The following is a 20,683-nucleotide window of genomic DNA, read 5'->3' as shown; positions in this document are numbered from 1 at the left end:
AATTGCAGTAATGCATGATCACTCCCCTCCCCAGGTTCCTGAGGCTTCAACACCTTCTATCATTTCATCTCTGTTAGTGAGAATTAAGTCCAATATGGCTGATCCCCTAGTTCCTTTCTCTACTTTTTGGGAGACAAAGTTGTCTGCTAGGTTTGTTAGGAATCTATTTGATCTTCCACTTGGTGCAGAGTTTGTCTCCCAGTTGATGTCAGGGTAATTAAATTCCCCCTTACTATTGTGATGTGCTTCCTACATACCTTAGTTAACTGATTTTTTTCATGAGGCAACTGGAGTTTGTTGTTAATTGAAGACGTTTTGCTTCTCATCCAAGAAATTTCTTCAGCTCTGAATGGATGGTGGGGAATCGAAGGATTTATACTCCTTGCAGACAGCAAGGAATATAAATCCTTCCATTCTCCCCCAGTCAGAGCTGTAGAAGCTTCTTTGATGAGAAGCAAAATTTCTTCAAAAAAAGAAAGGAAGTCCAGTTGCCTTGTGAAAACGCACCTTTGGGATAACCAACAAAATGTGCAATAACCTACTGGTATAATGTCTTTATAATCAGAAGGACTACAATATGTTGCATGTGGTGTAGATATAAATAAGATTAGTCAGCTATTAAAGTTCACAATTTCTGCCACACCTTCCATCTTCCCAATTGCCAATTAGTCCCAATACATTTTAAAACAAATCCTCAGTTCCTTCAGTTTTTTCTCTCAATCGGCAGTTTGAAAATGTTTTCAGCCTGGCATTATCCAGGTACTTGGGGTTTTGGAACTTGATGAACAAGAATCTTCAGTCAAACTTTGCTTAACCAGAATTGTCCAATAACTAAATACAGACTGCTTATCCAAGTGCACTTTCCCTGCTTCAAACCTGCCAAGTATATATACAAAGTATATTACCACAGAGCTTTGTGTACTTTATGAGTTAAATTAGTTTGCAGCTGTCCCCACACCCCATCCCCATCCTTCAGCCTTTGTATCTGGCAACATATATTTGTGTGCATGTGTCTTTGTAAAATATTTTCTTGAAAGGCTGCTATAGAGGTAGTTGCAAGGGAGAGTTGATTTCTTAATGTATAAGGGAGTGCAATGAGAAATTTAAGTGTAAATCTCTTGATCGTACCGTATCAAATTTATAGGTACACTGTGCTTTCCCAGCAAATCCTGAGTGTTATAAAATAGCATGCTAGAAAAACTGCATTTGAAGTTTTTTTTTCCTGAGCTGGCTCAGATGAAATTGAGCTGGGAAACATAGGCCACAGCATGCAGTAACTCCAACAGAAACACCAATGTTTTTAAATACTTGATGCATTTCACTGGAATGAGAGATTCACCTGTCTCTGAAGCAGGTGAGGAAAAGAAACTTTGTCTTTGACATAGGATAAGGAATACATTTCTAAGTGTTTAGTATGCATCGTCACTGCTTTGAACCAATGTCATCCAGATAACAAAGGTGTGTTGGAAGGAGTGGGGAAAACACGGTTAAATTGTTAAATCTCTAGTTCTCTGGTTTACAGGATTATATGTATCTAAAATAAATATACTTAGACAACCTGGTAGAACCCAATTTTAATTAACTGTTTATTCACTTTGTATAGAAAATGGTTACTTTATAAACATTATTTGTTTCACTTTAGATTATATACAGTAAATGATCAATTTTAACAGGGCTTATTATTTATAATATAATGGATATAACACAATATTTACAGTAACACAGTTGAATATGGTTGAACACAGGGCCTTGATACATTTTGCAGATGTATTTACAACTTGGAAAGCAGTGGTGTCACATGGGCACATTTGGTATGCCCAAAGTAGCCTGGACCATTGCATTTTATACCAGTTGAAGCTTCTGAATACCCAAAGGTCAAATAATTTGGGTATAAGAAACAAGATGAGGGAGGACCAGTTACTTGGAGACAATTTGTCCATAGAAAATGCTACTGATATAAGCCAAAGAGAAGAAGTTGCTCACTCACAGTTAATAATTACTCCTGTAGCAACCATAGTCCATTATTCACCATCATCTGTAATAAAGATTTATGGAAATATACCAGCAGATCCAGTCAGAAATATAGTTTTGGCTCTAGCAAAGGAACCAGAAAGCAAAAAAATTCAAAACAAGACAAACTGTAGGCAATAATAAAGCGGGAAGGAAGTATACCTGTAAATAGTGTCCAACAAATGGCCAAAATGTCATAAAAATAGAAAATATAATTGTATGGCTGAAATGTGCAAAAGTACAAAATTTTTTAAAAAATAGCATGAATCTAAAGAAGATGATTTCTTCATAGGCTTAATCAATAACAATAAACCAGCTATATAACTGTTACTGTTGCAGAGGTCAGTCTAGCAGTTGATCATGACTACAGAAAAAATGAGTTATATCCAATAACCATATCTGCAGTCATATAAGAATCCAGTAGACACAATGAGTGGTTTGAATTCATTTTGAAATGAAAAAAATATAATCTATTGTGTAAAAACAGTATTATTAAATCCATGAAGCACCATAATGGTCCTAAAAATATCCAGCAATTTACAAGTAGTTAACTGTCTCACTATAATCAATATACTGTAGAATTATTACAGAAAAAATCCTCCATGGATAATGAAGATGCCTTTTAGGAACTGAACTGAGCATAAAGTTGTATTTTATAGTATTGTTAATGCTTCCAAGAATTCATCACATTACTCTTACATACACATACAATGCACAATATACAAGCAGTATTTAAAACAAAAACAAAACCAGAACTGAAACAAAAATAATTATTTGCCATAATGAAGAATAAACTTCAAAATAAGTGGGCTTATTAAATGATTATTGTTTTCAAGAAACATGGATTGTGAGAATTTGCCTGGACTCAAAAGAATTAAAGTAGTACACTCAAAGAAAATAAACTGAGAGCCAGTTTGGTGTAGTGGTTAAGATTTCAGATAGAAACCAGGAGACTTCTAGTCCTGTCTTAATTACAAAACCATCTGGGTGACTTTGAACTGGTCACCTTCTCTCAGCCCTAGGAAGGAGACAATGGCAAACCACTTATGAAAAACCTTGTCAAGAATCTTCAAGAGTCAGACTTGATTGAAACAAACAAAAAACAAAACAAAGAGAGAGCATGGTGACATTCTGATAGAAGAAATAGGGGTAGAAAGATATTTCTAAATTGAATAAATAATCTCAGTTTTTATACATACCCAGATACATAGGTGAATGTAAATATTACACACACACACACACACACACACACACACAGAGTCACTATATCTTTAAATGCATCTCCTTTGGGTTAAATTCTACCCTTGAAATCCTCTATCATACCTTACAAAATTGATGATAGTATTTAAGCAACAGTGCTATACACGAATTACATTCTTGTATGGATCACCATAGAAGAACACAATTACCAGTTAAAACTGGTACTAGGAAAAGTCAGGTCCTTAAATCTGAAATGTATTTATTTATTAAATTTCTATGCCACCCAGTGACTTTGGGTGGCCTACAATATCATAAAAGTTAACAAGTGCTAAAACAATTAAAATTAGAATAAAAAATTAGAAGTTAAGAACCAAGATGATGGGCAGCCTAGGGGTGAGAATCTTCTTTACCCTGTCAGCTACCCCTAACATAGTTGGGGCCCCAGGTCAAGTGGCAGAGCCAGATTTTTAGGCTCTTCTGAAAGTCCAGGAGTGTGGGGGTGGATCTCACCTCTGATGAGAGAAAATTCCAGAAGATGGCGATCACAGTAGAAAATGCTCTTGTCCTGGACCTGACCAGCCAAAGTCACCATCCTGGAGGTTCTTACCAACCAGGAGGGCAAGAAACTAATAAATAAGTAGTTGCACTAACAGCCCTGAGGACCCTGTATACTTCCTCAAGTCCAACAGGGTCAAACTGCTACCAGATAACTGGCTAAGCATGCTTCTTGGACATCTTCAATGGACCTGCTCCACAGCTGGAATCTAACTGAGAATAAATTCAAGCTATTTTATCCATCAAATTCCTCTGCATAGCCCTATAAATGTTCGTTCAAGCCCTCCTTCCTGAGGAGGGACCAGGTGACATTAAACAGAACCAACATGCAGCACTCTGCGGATGCAATAAATGCAAAGAAATAGTGATGTTTCACCACTTTTACTGCAATGAGGTAGGCCTTAATTAGCAACTCTAATCTGTGGTCAGTAGAATTCATTATTTGTCTCCCTTCAGCAGCACTCTACCTATTTCTTGGCTCTTTTCAACACCCTCAATTCCTCCATGAATCATGGAGAGTGTTGGTTAGTGATGGGTCAAGAAGGTGATTATCCTATCCAGGGTTCTGGCCACCTTCTGATTCCAGGCTGCAGCCAGAGCCTCCATAAGACTCTCAGCCACTGGGGGCAGACCATTTGAATAGGCTGGAGGGGGGCAGCATTGGAAAAATCTCAAGGACATTGAAAATTGAACAAAAACAAATCTTAAAGAAATACAGTATCTGAGAGATGTACTAACAAACGATGGCATTAAACCAGACCTTTTTCCCCAAAAAAGGAAAAGCAGTTGCAGATGTATCAAAACTGACATGACAAAACGAAGTTCAGAGGATCATGAGAATGGTAAATTATGTCACAAAATATATTCCCAATGTAGTTATCCACACCATAAATTTGAGGTCATTACCTTGCAAAGATGCCATCTGGCACTGGACTGATAAGGAATTAAAGTATATAAAGAATACCTGCACCTATACAGTTTTATGATCTTTTTTTAAAAAGCAAAACAGGTGCTATTATACAAGCTACTATTAAACAAGCTGAAGAGACTGCTTCTCCCTCTGATCAGTTTCCAACCATTTTCTTGTCCTTCCCTCTGGTGCTCTGGTGAATAACCTGGCCCCTCTGCCTTGTGGCAGCCCCTCAGATATGGGAACACTGCTATCATGACTCCCCTATTTCTTCTTTTCTTTAGACTAGTCAATCCCAAGTCCCGTAGCCGTTTTTCATATGCTTTCGTCACCAGGCCTTTGATCATCTTAGTAGCTCTTCTCTGAATTTTTTCCAAACTCTCAACATCTTTTCTACGATATGGTGACCAAAATTGGCTGCAGTATTCTAGGTGTGATCTTACTAGGGTTTTATAAAGCGGTACTAATACCTCGTGTGATCTTGATTCTATGCCTGATATGCAATACTGAACAGTATTGAGTATTGTATGTCCAAGTTATTTTATTTAGAAGGAGGGGGAATATGAGGAAGGTTGTTATTTATTATCTTAAACCTGCCCATATAATAGATAATAATAATAAGTTCCTTGAGATAAGGTTTTTTTGTCCCGGGTAAGAGCTGAGTTCAAGCTGATTTTAAAATATATATATAGTTCACGCCTTCTGCCATTGCCCCTTTACAAATGAGCACAAGTGCCAGTCTTATCCAGCAGGTTGCAGATTCAGCTATGACCTCACAGACATGAATCTTTCATCACCTTTAGCTGTTTGTTCGCAAATAATAGCAATAGTACTTAGATTTATATACCGCTTCACAGTTCTTTAGAGCCCTCTCTAAGCAGTTTACAGAGTCAGCATGCAGCCCCCAACAATCTGAGTCCTCATTTTACCAACCTTGGAAGGATGGAAGGCTGAGTCAACCTTGAGCCGGTGAGACTCGAATTGCCAAACTGTAGGCAGCTGGCAGTCAGCAGAAGTAGCCAGCAGTATTTGGCAAGTCACCCTAAGCCTCCTCAGTTCATGGGAAACTGGGAATAATCTCAGAAAAGAAGCTTTGTGAGTCACAGGGATGAAGACTGCAAAGCATATTTGTCATTAAGAATGCTTTAAAATATCAAATAAAATCAGTTAAAAATAGAAGTCTCTATTATTCTGATTAACACAGACACACACACACAGACAGACACACACACACACACAAAATGGATTTCATGTTTCATTTTTTCCCCAACTCTTTTGTAGGGGAGATGGAGGAACTAGAAGCTCTCTGGCTTACTGGGATTTGTCACAATGAGAAGAATGAGGTGATGAGTAGTCAGCTGGATATTGACAACATGGCAGGAGTCTTCTATATGTTGGGAGCAGCCATGGCCCTCAGCCTCATCACCTTCATCTGTGAACATCTCTTTTACTGGCAATTTCGCCATTGCTTCATGGGGGTCTGTTCTGGCAAGCCTGGTGTTGTCTTCTCCATTAGCAGGGTGAGTGTATTTAATCTAATACAGGGATTACAATACAGTGGTGTATTTAGTCCAATATAAAACCGGGGGTTTCATTTGACCATTGAACAAGCATTTGAAATTGGATAGAGCTAGATCAAAGAATTTGATCTAGGAAGGAAGAATTTTTTTTTTTAAAAAGCGATTGCCTCTACAATTACTCCTTGTGAATTTAAGAGCATCCTTCTTTTCTCACATTCAAAATCATGGTTTGATAACTTATGAATGGCCAATGGGGAGGCTGCATGTGGTCCTTGGCCATAGGTTGCACACCCCTTGCCTAAAAAATAAAGATATCTTGAATCCATTATGCTTCTGAGTATAGCTGAACAGATTCTTCCCCTCTTTAACAGAGCCTTTCATTCCTGCAAAGGTAATAATCAGGAAAATTAAATACAAATCACCTTACTTTTAAACAATTTTAATAGCATTTTTTTCTCAAGGATAATGAAAATGTAATGTAATGGAAAGGATGCTTGACCACTATGAGATACAAACTGCTGGACTAGATATACCATTACCTTAATCCTACATAGCTCTTCTAATGTTCATTAAAATTGAAAATTCTTACAAATGCTTTCATATTATAAATTAGTTGAAACTTCATCAATAATTTTGAAATAATATTTTAACAAGTTGTAAATTTGTTCAGCTTTAAAGTATATCTTGGTAGCCAAAGCTTTGATTATAAAATTATTAAGCTAATTCAAAATACTTTAAAATAGCATATTATTTAACCAGAAAAATCAAATTCAGATACTGAACAAAAGATGGCAATGGATTTTGCTTGAGAAAGATAAATTATACACAGTGTGTATGTTCTGTTTTCTTTATCACAATTGCTGGGGAAGGACTAGAGCAAGTATGACTTTGTAGGTCACAAGCTGTGATCCAAATGAATAACAAAGACTGGGTTGTGAAGAGGGACAGGAGACTGTGCCAAGTGAACTAATACATTGTACTTGGCTTGACAGTTTCTAATTCCTGAGTGAACAAATCTTAGGATGGTGCCCAAGAACATCTACAAAGTGTAAGGTTGGCCTCATTTAGGATATTATAAGTAAGAAGGAGCACCTTGAATCAGAATTAGAAGCTAATGCTAGTCAAAACCATAGATCAATTACTAGTCCCATCATCCGATAAATTTATGAGGCAATGGAATTGAAGGTATCTTGAGCTTCAGAGTAATCTTTTAGTGCATTTTAGTAGTAATATTTTGGGAGAGTTAATAAGATACTAGTAGGCAATGACCTAGTAGGCTTCATAATTCAGAAAAAAATGAAATATATCACATGTAAATTAAGAACAACATTCCTGGCAAGAATAACAACATGGATATTGGAAATAAGTATATGGTTTAAAGATAAGTTTTGAGCAGAATGTTTTAAACAAGCAAATTATTTATTTATTTATTTATTGATGGGATTTATATCCCGCCCTATCTCCTGAAGGACTCAGGGCGGCTCACAATAAAACATATAATAAGTGCATAAATCAAGATAAATGAAATTGAGAACATCAGTGCAATAAAAAATTAGAGAATTTAAAAATGAATTAAAAATACTAAATATAAATTAATTAAGATGCCTGTCAGTCTAGGTCAGCTTGGTGGAACAGGTGTGTTTTGAGGCCGCGGCGAAAGGATTGGAGGTTTTGGGCTATCCGAAGCTCAGGGGGAAGCTGATTCCATAGGGTTGGTGCTCCCACAGAGAAGGCCCTCCCCCTGGGGGTCGCCAGCCGACATTGCCTAGCTGACGGTACCCTGAGGAGGCCTTCTCTGTGTGAGCGTACTGGACGATGGGAATTTGTTCCCGGCAGCAGATGGTCCTGCAAGTATCCCGGACCTAAGCCATGTAGGGCTTTAAAGGTAAGTACCAGCACCTTAAATCTCACCCGGAGGGCAACTGGTAGCCAATGCAGCTCCCGCAGGAGGGGTGTAATATGGGAGTATCGGGAAGCTCCCATCACAACCCGCGCAGCTGCATTCTGCACCAGCTGAAGCCTCCGGGTGGTCTTTAAGGGCAGCCCCATGTAGAGAGCATTACAGTAATCAATACGGGAGGTAACGAGTGCGTGGGTGACTGTACGTAGGGCATCTCGGTCCAAAAAGGGGCGTAATTGGTATATAAGACGAATCTGGGCAAATGCCCCCCTAGCCACGGTTCCGATGTGATCTTCAAAACTGAGTCGTGAATCTAGGAGGACGCCCAGATTGCGTGCTTTATCAATGGGAGGTAACATCTCTCCTCCTATAGTCAGAGATGGAACCTCTTGGACTAAACGAGATGACGGTATGTACAGCCACTCAGTCTTGGCCGGGTTGAGTCGAAGCCTGTTTTCTCCCATCCAAATCTGTACCGCTTCCAGACAACGGGACATCACATCGAGGGCATCACTGGGTTGGTTCGGGGTGGAGATGAATAGCTGGGTATCATCAGCATATTGATGATATTTCACCCCGAAGCTACGGATGATCTCTCCCAGCGGCTTCATATAGATGTTGAACAGGAGGGGCGAGAGCACCGAACCCTGAGGCACTCCACAATTAAGAGGCCTAGGGCTTGACCTCTGCCCTCCTGCCAACACCGTCTGCGAACGGTCCGAGAGGTAGGAGGAGAACCAACGTAGAACGGTGCCTCCCACTCCCAGCCCCTCAAGACGACGCAGTAAGATACCATGGTCGATGGTATCAAAAGCCGCTGATAGATCTAATAGGACCAGGACAGAAGAATAACCTCTATCTCGGGCCCGCCAGAGATCATTCACCAGCGCGACCAATGCCGTCTCCGTGCTGTGCCCCGGTCTGAAACCCGATTGGTACGGATCTAGATATTCAGCTTCCTCCAGGTTCAAAGGGAGCTGTCGTGCCACCACGCTCTCAACGACCTTCGCAAGGAAGCGAAGGTTGGAGACAGGACGGAAGTTGTTTAAAACAGCTGGGTCCAGTGCCGGTTTCTTGAGGAGGGGCCTTACCACCGCCTCTTTCAAGGCAGCAGGGAAGTACCCTTCACTCAGTGAGGCATTGATAACTGCTAGGAGCCAGCCTCGTGTAACCTCCCGAGAAGCATAGACTAGCCAGGAGGGACACGGGTCCAACAAACATGTGGCGGCACTTAGTTTCCCCATGATCTTGTCCACTTCATCCGGAGTCACAGGATCGAACTCTTCCCAAATGTACTTGGCCAACTTCATCGTTTTCCTCTCGTTAGATACTGCCCAGTCAGAGTCCAGACCAGCCCGAATCTGAGCAATTTTGTCCACCAGATATTTACTAAATTCCTCAGCCCGTCCATGTAGGGGGTCCTCTCCCGTCTCTTGACTTAAAAGGGAGCGGACCACTCTAAATAGGGCGGCCGGGCGATTATCTGCGGACGCAATGAGGGTGGTGAAGTAGGCGTGCTTTGCCACCCTCATTGCCACAAGATAGGATCTAGAAAAGGATCTTAACTGTGTTCGGTCAGACTCAGACCGACTGGCTCTCCAAATGCTCTCTAGGCCCCTTCTCTGGCGCTTCATCTCCCGCAGGTCCTTGGAGAACCAAGGAGCGAGTCGGGACTTGCGCCGGGTCAGAGGCCGCAAAGGGACAACGCGGTCGAGCGCCTCCGAAGCAGCCTGTTGCCAGGCATTAACTAAGGACTCGACCGGGTTGTGGGAGAGGGAGGTGGGAATCGGTCCAAGCGCCATCTGGAATTTATCTGGGTCCATCAGGCGCCTGGGGCGGAACCACCTGGTCGGTTCCGCTTCCTGACATCGGGGGGTGACGTGACGGAGGCCCAACCGCAGGAGGTAGTGGTCTGTCCATGAAAGGGGTTGTGATGTTGGAGTAACCCCACCCATCCCATTTAGCCACTGCCCAGAGACAAAAATTAGATCCGGCATGTTTCCTCCCTCGTGAGTTGGGTCCTGAGTAATTTGAGTAAGGTCCATGGCCGTCATGGAGGCCATGAACTCTCGGGCCACTTCTGATGCACTGCCCAGGGAAGGTAGATTAAAATCTCCCAGTACCATAAGCTTTGGAAATTTGACCGCCAATCCTGAGATGGCGTCAGGTAGCTTGGGTAGAACCGTTGCTGTGCAGCTTGGAGAGAGGTATACCAGAAGTAGGCCCAACTGACCACCAGGACCCCACCTTAAGAGGAGGGATTCACATCCGTCTATTAGTTAATGTGACCAAAAAAAATGGTCAGACTTACTGAAATGTAACTTTCATCCAATGTCAGTCTTTCCTGCTTGGGGAAGATAGTTGGAAGGGTGACAGAGATTCAGCTCTACAAAATCATGGAAGAAATAGATTATCTAGATCCTGTTGAATCAGAATTCATGGCTGATCATGAGACCAAATAGCAATGTTCATTCTAGTAGACAGTCTTGGTTGAGAAATGAATTGGGGTACTAATACCTTCTAGTTCTCATGGATCTCTCAACAGAATTAAATACTCTCAACCATGGTATTTTTCAGGCTATCTGCAAGGATTTGAAGTTGAAGGCACCTTTTACAAAGATTTTACTCCGGCTCAAGGGGGCAGTTCTGGTTCATAGTCACAGGTGAAGAGTGGCCAAGTTGGTTGCTTGGGTGCTCTCGTATGTCATGAGAGCATTTGAGCTCAGTTTCCTCTCTCACATTATTTAAAATCTATGTGAAGTTTTTGAGAGAAGTAATCTAATAGTGATATCCAATCCAAAACAAATCTATTAAGGTCTTAAACTGATGCCTGAAGGCTGTAACAAACTGGATAAGATGAAACAAACTCAAATTAATTCCTGCCAAATAGAATTACTGCTGGTCGATTCACATTATGACTATCCAATAACATCAGCCCTTGATAGGGTTGCACTACTCTGGAGATAATTTGTGATTTGGTTCCTGCTACAGCAGCAGCTAGAAGTTGTGTCCAGGGGAATCTTTGGCTGGTGTACCAAGTATGTATGTATGTATGTATCTGTGTTTATCAAATTAATATATCAGTCTATCTCACAAAAAATGACTCTGGACAGCATGCAATCATCATCATAATAACAAAAATAAAACACACAAGCCTGAATAAAAAAATAAACCCCTATACTGATGGAAAAAAACAGTTACTTGACAACAGACAAGTGATTGTTGCAAACTCATCATGGGATCCCCAAGGCTTATAGAAGAACCAGATTTTAAAGCTGTTCCAGAGGGCTAACAGGGATGGGGCTAAACTCACCTCAGGGGGAATGATGTTCAGAAGGTGGGGGGCACAACAGAAAAGACACCCTGAATTGTACTCTGAAGCAAACTGGTAGCCGAGGCAGCCCACAGACATAACACCCTAGGGACATACATAATATCTGCATAGCTGCACTCTGCACCAACTGAAGCTTTCAGATGCTCTTCAAGGAGAGACCAATGTAGAGAGCTTTATAATCCATCCTGGATGTGACCAAAGCATGAGTAACTGAGTTGTAAAGTTTTATAGTCTAGGAAGGGACACAAATGGCATGACTGCTACCTGCCAAAAACAGTAAAGTTCCAGCTCCAGAAGGCTTCAAAACTCCATGCCACTTAATCTTCAGGGTTCAGCTGATGTTCTGTATCAGCCTGCTACTGGCCCTGCAGAAAAGGCAGGGACAACCCCTTTACAAACGGCAAGAGGCTGGAATTAAGCCTGCCAAATTTATTAACATAAAACAGAGCAAAACAAGACACCAACCATGAAACAGGAGCTATGAAACAGGAACTATTCAAGCGGTTGCCTTCAGCAAACCAGCCCTCCCACGCATTCCCCTTTCATACAGTACAGTTCAGGGCGTGGCTTCTCTCTGCCTCCTTCCGAGGTGCCCCATTGCCTTCCTCTGTTTACTCCTGATTGACTGCCTCCTGCGTCGGGCGTCCTTGAACAGGGCCAGCTGTGGGTCATCTTCATCCACGCTGTCAGGCTCACACAGCTGGGTCTCTGTCGTGACCAGGTGGGAGGGGCCTGGCTGAGGGCTCTCATCAGCAAGCTCTCCAACCCCCTCAGCAAGCTCTTCAACACCCTCCTCCTCTGAGTCGTCCGACCCAACTGCCGAACCCACAGGCTGACCCTGAATCACAACAGCTGAAGCCTGTTGTTACCCATCCAGATCCCCACAGTCTCCAAAAACTGGAACATCAACATCATTGCTTCACTAGGCAGAAGTAGAGATATATAACTATACATCACCAGCATACTGATGTATGGCCTTTCCTTGCTTAAGAAGCCTTGGTGACAATGTCTAAAACTTTGATCATTTCACAACTTGTCTACTGAAATGCCCTGAAATTGGAGCTACCTTTGAAACTAACTTGTAAGCTATTGTACTTCTGGGGCAAATACCACATTTGATTAGTCTTATCCTAAGGTCAATTGACGTTTGGACTCAATAAGTTATTGAGTCTTATACAGTATGTTGTGGTACAGGGATACACCAGAGACTCCTTTTCAAGTTTGATTCTGCCCATCCAGTCCAAATATTGAGAGAGGCCCTGCTAAGTCACCCACTTCATGTGAATGACACAGGTGTGGGATCGACTCTTGGGTGATCCCCTCTTCATACAATATACTGTCCCTATCTCTCAGTTTGGGGCAGCACTTCCTACATTTTCAAAGATTTTTAAAAACCATTTTACTTCAATGAGATTTTAGTTTATAGATTGATCCTGGTTGACTTTTTGATTTTTATATTGATTAAGCATTGGTGTTTTTCTTGTCATTTGTTCTTTTACTCCTGTGTTTATTGTTGTACATTAACCAGAATAATTTTGATTGATGCTCTTCAGCAAGCCTTGTAAATAAAGAAATAGATCCCCAAATACAAAGGAACTAAAAGCACAATTAGGGGTGAAAAGTGAAAGAATGGTTGTAGTAGTGGTAAAAGAATTAATGATCTGAATCAATGTATACAAATGCAACATCCTTTTTTTCTGAAAGCAGAATGAGAACAACTCCAAAGGAAGTATGTTGTCCAGTTAAAAGTGATACAGCAAGAAACCTTGAAAGATAAAAACTTATTTACCAAAAAACATTTTCCCAACTTCTAACTCTGTAGTGTCTCTGCTAAGCTTCTCTGTTAACCTTTTTTTCCTTTTTCCCTTTACAGGGTATTTACAGCTGCATCCATGGAGTGGCTATTGAAGACCATCATTCTTCTATGAATTCTCCCACTGCCACCATGAATAATACCCATTCTAATATTTTGCGTCTGCTCCGAACAGCAAAGAACATGGCTAACCTTTCAGGTGTCAATGGATCACCACAAAGTGCCCTGGATTTCATCCGCCGTGAATCATCAGTTTATGATATCTCTGAACATCGCCGCAGCTTTACCCACTCTGATTGCAAGTCTTATAATAACCCCCCTTGTGAGGAGAATCTTTTCAGTGATTATATTAGTGAGGTAGAAAGGACTTTCGGCAATCTACAACTGAAAGAAAGTAATGTTTATCAAGACCATTATCATCATCATCATCGCCCCCATAGCATTGGTAGTGCCAGTTCTATTGATGGACTATATGACTGTGATAATCCACCTTTCTCTACCCAGTCTCGATCCCTCAGTAAAAAACCACTAGACATTGGTTTACCAACAGCCAAGCATGGCCAGTTAGGTGACCTTTATGGCAAGCTGTCATTCAAGAGTGATCGATATAGTGGAGGAGGGGCACATGATGATTTAATCCGTTCAGATGTTTCAGACATATCCACTCATACAGTAACATATGGTAACATTGAAGGTAATGCTGCAAAGCGGAGAAAACAGCAATATAAAGATAGTTTAAAGAAACGCCCAGCCTCAGCTAAATCACGAAGAGAGTTTGATGAGATTGAACTGGCCTATCGACGGCGTCCCCGTTCTCCTGATCACAAGCGCTACTTTAGAGACAAGGAAGGGCTAAGGGATTTCTATTTGGACCAATTCCGGGCTAAGGAAAACTCACCACATTGGGAACATGTAGATCTGACAGATATCTATAAAGAACGGGGAGATGACTTTAAGCGTGACACTCTAGGGGGAACAGGGACGTGTACAAATAGGACCCATCACAAACATGGGTCAGGGGAATTTGGAGTAAACAATGAGCACAAGCACAGTGTTGTGAGTGGGGTACCAGTGCCATGGGAAAAAAACCTTACCAATCTTGATTGGGAGGAACGGCCAGGGTCTAATTATTGCCGCAGTTGCCCATCTAAGCTGCATAACTACACCCCAGCTGTGGTCGGACAGAACTCCACCCGTCAGCCATGCATCCGGTGTGAAGCTTGCAAGAAGGCAGGCAACCTGTATGATATCAGTGAGGACAACTCCCTTCAAGAGCTGGATCAGCCATCTGCTCCTGTGCCAGTGGCAACCAGCACCTCCACCACCAAGTACCCTCAGAGCCCTTCCAACTCTGCCTCCAAGGTGCAGAAAAAGAATCGCAACAAGCTCCGCCGGCAGCACTCCTATGACACATTTGTGGATCTGCAGAAGGAAGAAGCAGCCTTGGCCCCACGCAGTGTGAGCTTAAAGGACAAAGGCCGCTTTTTGGAGGGAAGCCCTTATGCTCATATGTTTGAAATGCCAGCAAGCGAGTCCACTTTTGCCAACAACAAGTCCTCACTGCCTGCTACCAGCCACCACCACCACAACAATCCTGGCATTAGTGGTGGTTATATGCTAAGCAAGTCTCTCTACCCCGATCGGGTCACTCAAAACCCTTTCATCCCCACTTTTGGGGATGACCAGTGCTTGCTCCATGGCAGCAAATCCTATTTCTTCAGGCAGCCTGTGGTGGCAGGAGGGCCCAAGGCCAGGCCAGACTTCCGAGCCATTGTCACCACCAACAAGCCAGTGGTCTCAGCTCTTCATGGAGCTGTGCCAGCCCGTTTCCAGAAGGACATCTGTATAGGGAACCAGTCCAACCCCTGTGTGCCTAACAACAAAAACCCCAGGGCTTTCAATGGCTCTAGCAATGGGCATGTTTATGAGAAACTTTCTAGTATTGAATCTGATGTCTGAGTGATGGGGAAAAAAGCATGGGAGGGGATGGTGCAGGAAATGCAAAGCATGGGAGGGGCAAGTGGTGGGTTTAGTCCTAGCTCCCATTTGCTACTCTTCTGCTACTGTTTCTTTCCTTTTTTTAAAAAAAAAATGTGGAATATTGGAGTTCTGCTTAGGCAGATCTGATGAGAAGTGCCACTTCTTTCTTTCCCCACACCTGAACTCCTAATTATCTCTTTTCATTTCCCTACTCACATTTCCATTCCTGACCATCACATGTCAGAGCTTACTAGCTTAGCTTGTGTTTTCACAGTTGGAAAGACAGGGCATGGATGAGGTGAGGTCAGCACATGGGTAGGGACAATACCCCAATACAGAATTGGGGTTTTCTTAGCAGCAAACAGGGATGGTTAGTATTGATATGAAAATACCATGTAAGGTAAAGAGCAGAGGAAAGAATGGTGTTTCAAAGATTAGTTCTTTTTATATCTGTACTTTTAAAAAATTGTGAGATACAACTAATGTGGAATTTATTTAATGAAATACATTCAGTTCTTTTATAAAGACTTTAGGGAAAGGGTAAAAATTGAAATTGCATAAATACTTACATCCTGGAATACAATATATCTTATGGAAAAAGGAGGCGTGGAGATCTGCTTGGAAGTTCAGTTACGGCAGTCCATCAAGGCCATTTCTGAAGGATAGGCTGAAATTACAGAAGCTAAGACAAGTGAGAACAGGAAACTATTACCTGAGAAAATTAAAAGGTGGGCTCCTGGGGTGGGGAATCTGTCTGATTTTTCTCTACTCATGAAAACTCATTGTTAATTTTGAAACCATAAACCTTTGGATGTGGATTGATTTGTGCACAGCTCTCTTAAATAATGATTTACATCAAATACAGACAACAAAAATAAAACTAATGTAACTGAAGTATTTTTCTTACACACCCCAGCAGAACAAGCCTCTGCAGTGTGGATGAATAAAAAAGGCTTAATGATTAGAAAAGAAGGCTGGCAGTTCCATAAACTCCACTATTGATGAATTAAATGTGGAAGGGAGATTTCTCAACTGCCATGTCCTTGTTTCTCTTGCAAAAGGAGATTTTGAGAGACTATAGCAAAAGGCTTTCTCTGCTGTTGGAGTTGAATAGAAAGTGCGAGGGGGGGTGCTGCTGGTGGGGAGAATAGGACCAGCACAACTCATACCATGTGTATATGTATATTTATTGAATATATACTTATATTTGATAACTATAGTGTTGTGGAACTATGGCTTGTCTTCCACAGGGCATGAGGAGATGAAATACCAGTTCCCACAGTTGCTGTAGTGGGGATCAGAAAGCAGAGGAAGGAAGAAGCAAGAAAGTTAAGAGGAGGCCAGGAGATACTAAACAGGAAAACTAGTATTATTTAGCAGCATTAGAGTTGTTCTGGATCTCTTCTCGGTGTAATGCAGTATTGCTTGCAGCAGTTTTTTTTTCCTCTCGAGGAATAATTGGAAATCTGAGTAAAACTACTTATAGTCAAAGTGAGATTGTTTCATTTACATCAGGAACCCTCAGGTAAGAGCAACAGGCTAACTGTTGCTTCCCAAATATGTGGCAAAACATCTCACTTTTTCCTGGGTCTGTTGATCTGCTTTCCTAACAAGACAGGAAGCGGAAGTGTCTCTTCTGAAAGAGGTAGCAGATTGCAATTGAACTGAATAAATGGAGAGGCACAAGCTCTGAACTCTGGAAGCAGCTATTCTTTTTTGAGCCACATTTTTTTGGCAACTGATTTTCCTTTCATGTCCTTTCACCCATACCCCCACTGGGCTTTATATTTTCAATATCTTTGCTGCATTGAAGCCATTGGAAGGCATTGCTAGAGAGGGTAAATACAGGCTTGAACTTGATTAGGTTATGGATGGAGTGATGTCTGGAAGAGCAGAATGCCTTTTACTTTGTTTTCCTTGTCCCTCTTAAAAAAAGGTACTTTTTCAGTAATCTGCAGCACACAAAGTAACTGATGAATCCTTTAACAAAGGGCACTTGGGAAGGCATTCATCTCATTTGTAAATTGAGATTTTTTTTCTATTGCATTTTGTATAAAACTAGTGCTTCTCTTCTTGTGAATATTCAGGTTTTGAGAGGATATGGGGTTTTAGTTGTTGCATTTTCTCCAACAGTTTTCAGTCTGTGTATCTGGAAGTAGCTTAATGTTGGCCCACACAATTGCAATGGGAAATAATAAGAGAAAACTGCATGTATTGAATACCTCTTTCTAAATCACAGTTGTCACATTTTCCCCCTCATGTTTAGAAAATGGCAATGGATCATCTTAAACTTCACTAGCAAGGCTTTCATGTTCCTTGCTTGATTATAAACTCATAATCTTTCTCTGGAATCTAGGTTCTGAAGCATTGTGCTGTTTTCCTTCAGATGGAGCAAATTCATTTTGTTTGTTCAGTTTAAATTGCACCCAAATTACAGGAACTTCTCCAAAGTTATATTAGCTTGGAAAGTTTGGGACTGGAAAATCTCTCAATTCTTAGTACTTAAAATTTAATAAAACAGCTGGGTTTAATTCTAGTGATGAGCCTGCCTCTGGCTAGCTCCCTTTCTCAGCTGAAACCAAAAGTATTAGTATTGTAGTATTATTCAGAAAAAAAGTTCACTAAAAAGTAAACCAAAAAAGATATTAACTGAACTCTCAGAATGATTCTAGATGTATATTTGGAGTATAGGTTTATTCTGGCTTTAATTTTCTTGCACTCTAGCTTAGTTTGAATATTTAAATCACATGTTTACACTATAGCTAAGATTTGATAATATTAAATTACCAGTGTTAATTTGCGTGCACAAGAGCATGAAACATGTCTGCTTAAAGATGAGTAGAAATCTTGGGGGACTTTCAATAACAGTTCATATGCAGGCACTGTGTTTACAGCTTCAGTATAAGAAATTAGCCTCTTGATCTCTCCATCTATCTTGAAAATTTTATTTTTCTTTCTACTGAAATTTGACCAAGAAGAAGAACCACATACATAGGTTATGTTTTCAATATTATTATGATTTTATAATTTAAAGTTCTGGATATTATTCCACCAAAATTATCACATGTGGACTTGATGGAAAATTTTAGCTGCAGGTGCTGTTTATGGAGACAGTGATGTTGGTTGTTTAACTTGCCAAAAAATACATGAAACTTTGTACAATACACAAACACTGTTGTATGTTCATCATTTAAGAAACCCAGTTTTCTCCTCCTGCTTAGAAAAATGGGATATGTTCTTTAGTTTTCTCATTGCATAAACTTGATTCACTGTCTTCTGCTTGAGTGAGTGGTTCTGTACCTGAACATACATAACTGACAGTTTTGCTATTCAGATGCTTTAGGATAATGTATTGAAATACTTTCTTAATACTAATTCTAGAGCCATGACACTACATATGTTGTAAATGTGTAAGGGGATAAGGGATGTGATGTTTTTCTTTTTTAAAAAATGGCAGATTTTCCAAGCTGTTTAACTGAGTATGGCATGCTGCCAGACCACTTATTCTGGCATTCTATAACAGATGTGATATAATGTCTGCCAATGTAGCAATACACCATCTTATGTTATATCTTGCCATAATGTGTGGTGCTTCAGGAATATGGTGAGCGGGATATTTTGTATATGTCACCAAAAACATCAGAGAAAATGTGTTGCCTTGTTTCAACGCTAATCTACTGATTGTAAAACTTTTCCTGAAATTGCCTTGTATAGGTAAATCTGTATTCTTGTAATTGCAAAAATCCAACATAATTTCAATTTGGACTAAATGTTTTGGCAGGTTATTTTTTTTAATGCTGCTCATGGCAGGGAAGGGGGGGAAGGATGAGTAAAACCCTAGATTTCTTCATTTAAATCTGTAAAATATTCCAGGACTTCTAAATGAAGTCATTACTAATAAACTGATTACTTTCTTTTTCTTTAGGTTTTTATTATATAGAAATTAGAACAGGCATGTATGAGTTCCTTAACATCATTTAACATAGCATTCTTGCCAGAAAGAGCTAGCATGTTGTTTATGTCTATTTCCCATCTGCTGCAAAATGGTACTTCTGTTAGTTTCAGCCCATTTTGTCCACTAGATGACCAGGAGCTCAGGTTCCTCACATCAAAAGAAGAGGGAAATAAACTTTTCTTATCTGCTTCTATGTCCTCTCCTGTAAGTGCTTCCCTGCAATTGAATATACTAGGTTTGTCCACGTGATCATGTCTATTGTCCTGCTGGACACTGCTCCAATATCAAGAACGTATTAATGGGACACTAGCCTTGTCCCTCAAGGGCTTATTTCCCGTTTGTAGCCAAATAGGCTTTCAAGCCATAACCCCTGTTCTTAATATTTCTTACATCCCCACCACTGGAAAGGTTGGTTGGGTTTATAATCACCAGTTAGAAATCCAGCTTCATTTCCATTTTGGGAACCCATCAAACTAAACCTCAGACAATGCTTAAGCATCTCATAAGCAGTAATTCTGAAGCCAGTTTCCAGGTTTTAAATGTTCCCAGATTATATTGCTGTATGATAATATGATTTATTATATTACCCTATAGACTATATGCAAACATCTTTATCAAAGGAGATATGCTTTATTAGTAAATCCACTGAATGTCAAAACTTAATAAGAAGATGAAATTCATGTAACCAGAACAATAACAGACTAATAGCCAATGGAGGGAATGGGTATGCCTCTTCTAAATGAGGTATATTTTAGCCTTGTTTCCTAAAATTCCTGAAGAGTACAAAGACCAACATTTGAATTAAATTGGTGAACTTCAGAGTAAACTTTGTTGCTCTTTTTAATGATTAGTGAGCTGAATGGATCCAGAGAGGGGTTGTATGCTAACCTAACACATATTTACCATACCACCACAAAGTTTAGAAATAAATTTTGACTCATGCAAAATTTTTACCATAGACCGATTTAAATTTGGATCCAATCAGTCAAGCCAGTATGACAAATAGATAATTTGAACTATTCAAAGGAAAAAATGCTGATATTATGTCAGTTATTACATAATTCATTTAACTTATGTCAAATGCTAGGTTAAATTCTTTGAATACCCAACCATATTGAGTCAACTGTGTTACCGTCATAATAAGCTCTGGTACAGATGCAAATAGTTGAATATAAAATGTATGTCTCAAAAACCCCTGAGTATGCATGGGCACATTCCAAACATAAAATTCACTATCTTTCTTAATTTGTTTTAATTCAAATTTTTTCCAAAGCAGAAACAATGCAACATTTCTTAACATTGTTATTAATGTTATGTATTCATGTTGTGCCATATATATCATCCGCTTATTTAACTGCGGTTATATGTAGATATAAATGTACATATGTATAGAGGCTTATTATGGCGTTATATTCACTTTGGGGGAAGAGGGTAATTTTTTATATGTACAGTATTTCCTTATTAAGCAAAGGCATGGGGTAGGGGAAGGGGAGTTGACTTATGAGT

General features: G+C 40.3%; 1 protein-coding gene across 1 annotated transcript in view; it reads left to right on the top strand.

Moving 5' to 3' along the window:
* GRIN2B (glutamate ionotropic receptor NMDA type subunit 2B) overlaps positions 1 to 15,201 on the top strand; it is a gene marked incomplete at both ends in the record, with an annotated part of 295,037 nt that extends 279,836 nt beyond the window's left edge. The window contains 2 exons of the mRNA XM_081331987.1: positions 5,957 to 6,195; positions 13,303 to 15,201. Of these exons, the coding sequence (XP_081188113.1) occupies positions 5,957 to 6,195; positions 13,303 to 15,201 (2,138 nt within the window). The remainder of the gene's footprint in view (positions 1 to 5,956; positions 6,196 to 13,302) is intronic.
* Positions 15,202 to 20,683: the final 5,482 nt, after the last annotated feature.

The sequence above is a fragment of the Vipera berus genome (assembly GCF_964194415.1).
Source record: "Vipera berus genome assembly, chromosome: 6".
In the NCBI taxonomy this organism is placed as follows: domain Eukaryota; kingdom Metazoa; phylum Chordata; class Lepidosauria; order Squamata; family Viperidae; genus Vipera; species Vipera berus.
This window is presented reverse-complemented; position numbering and strand designations above follow the sequence as displayed.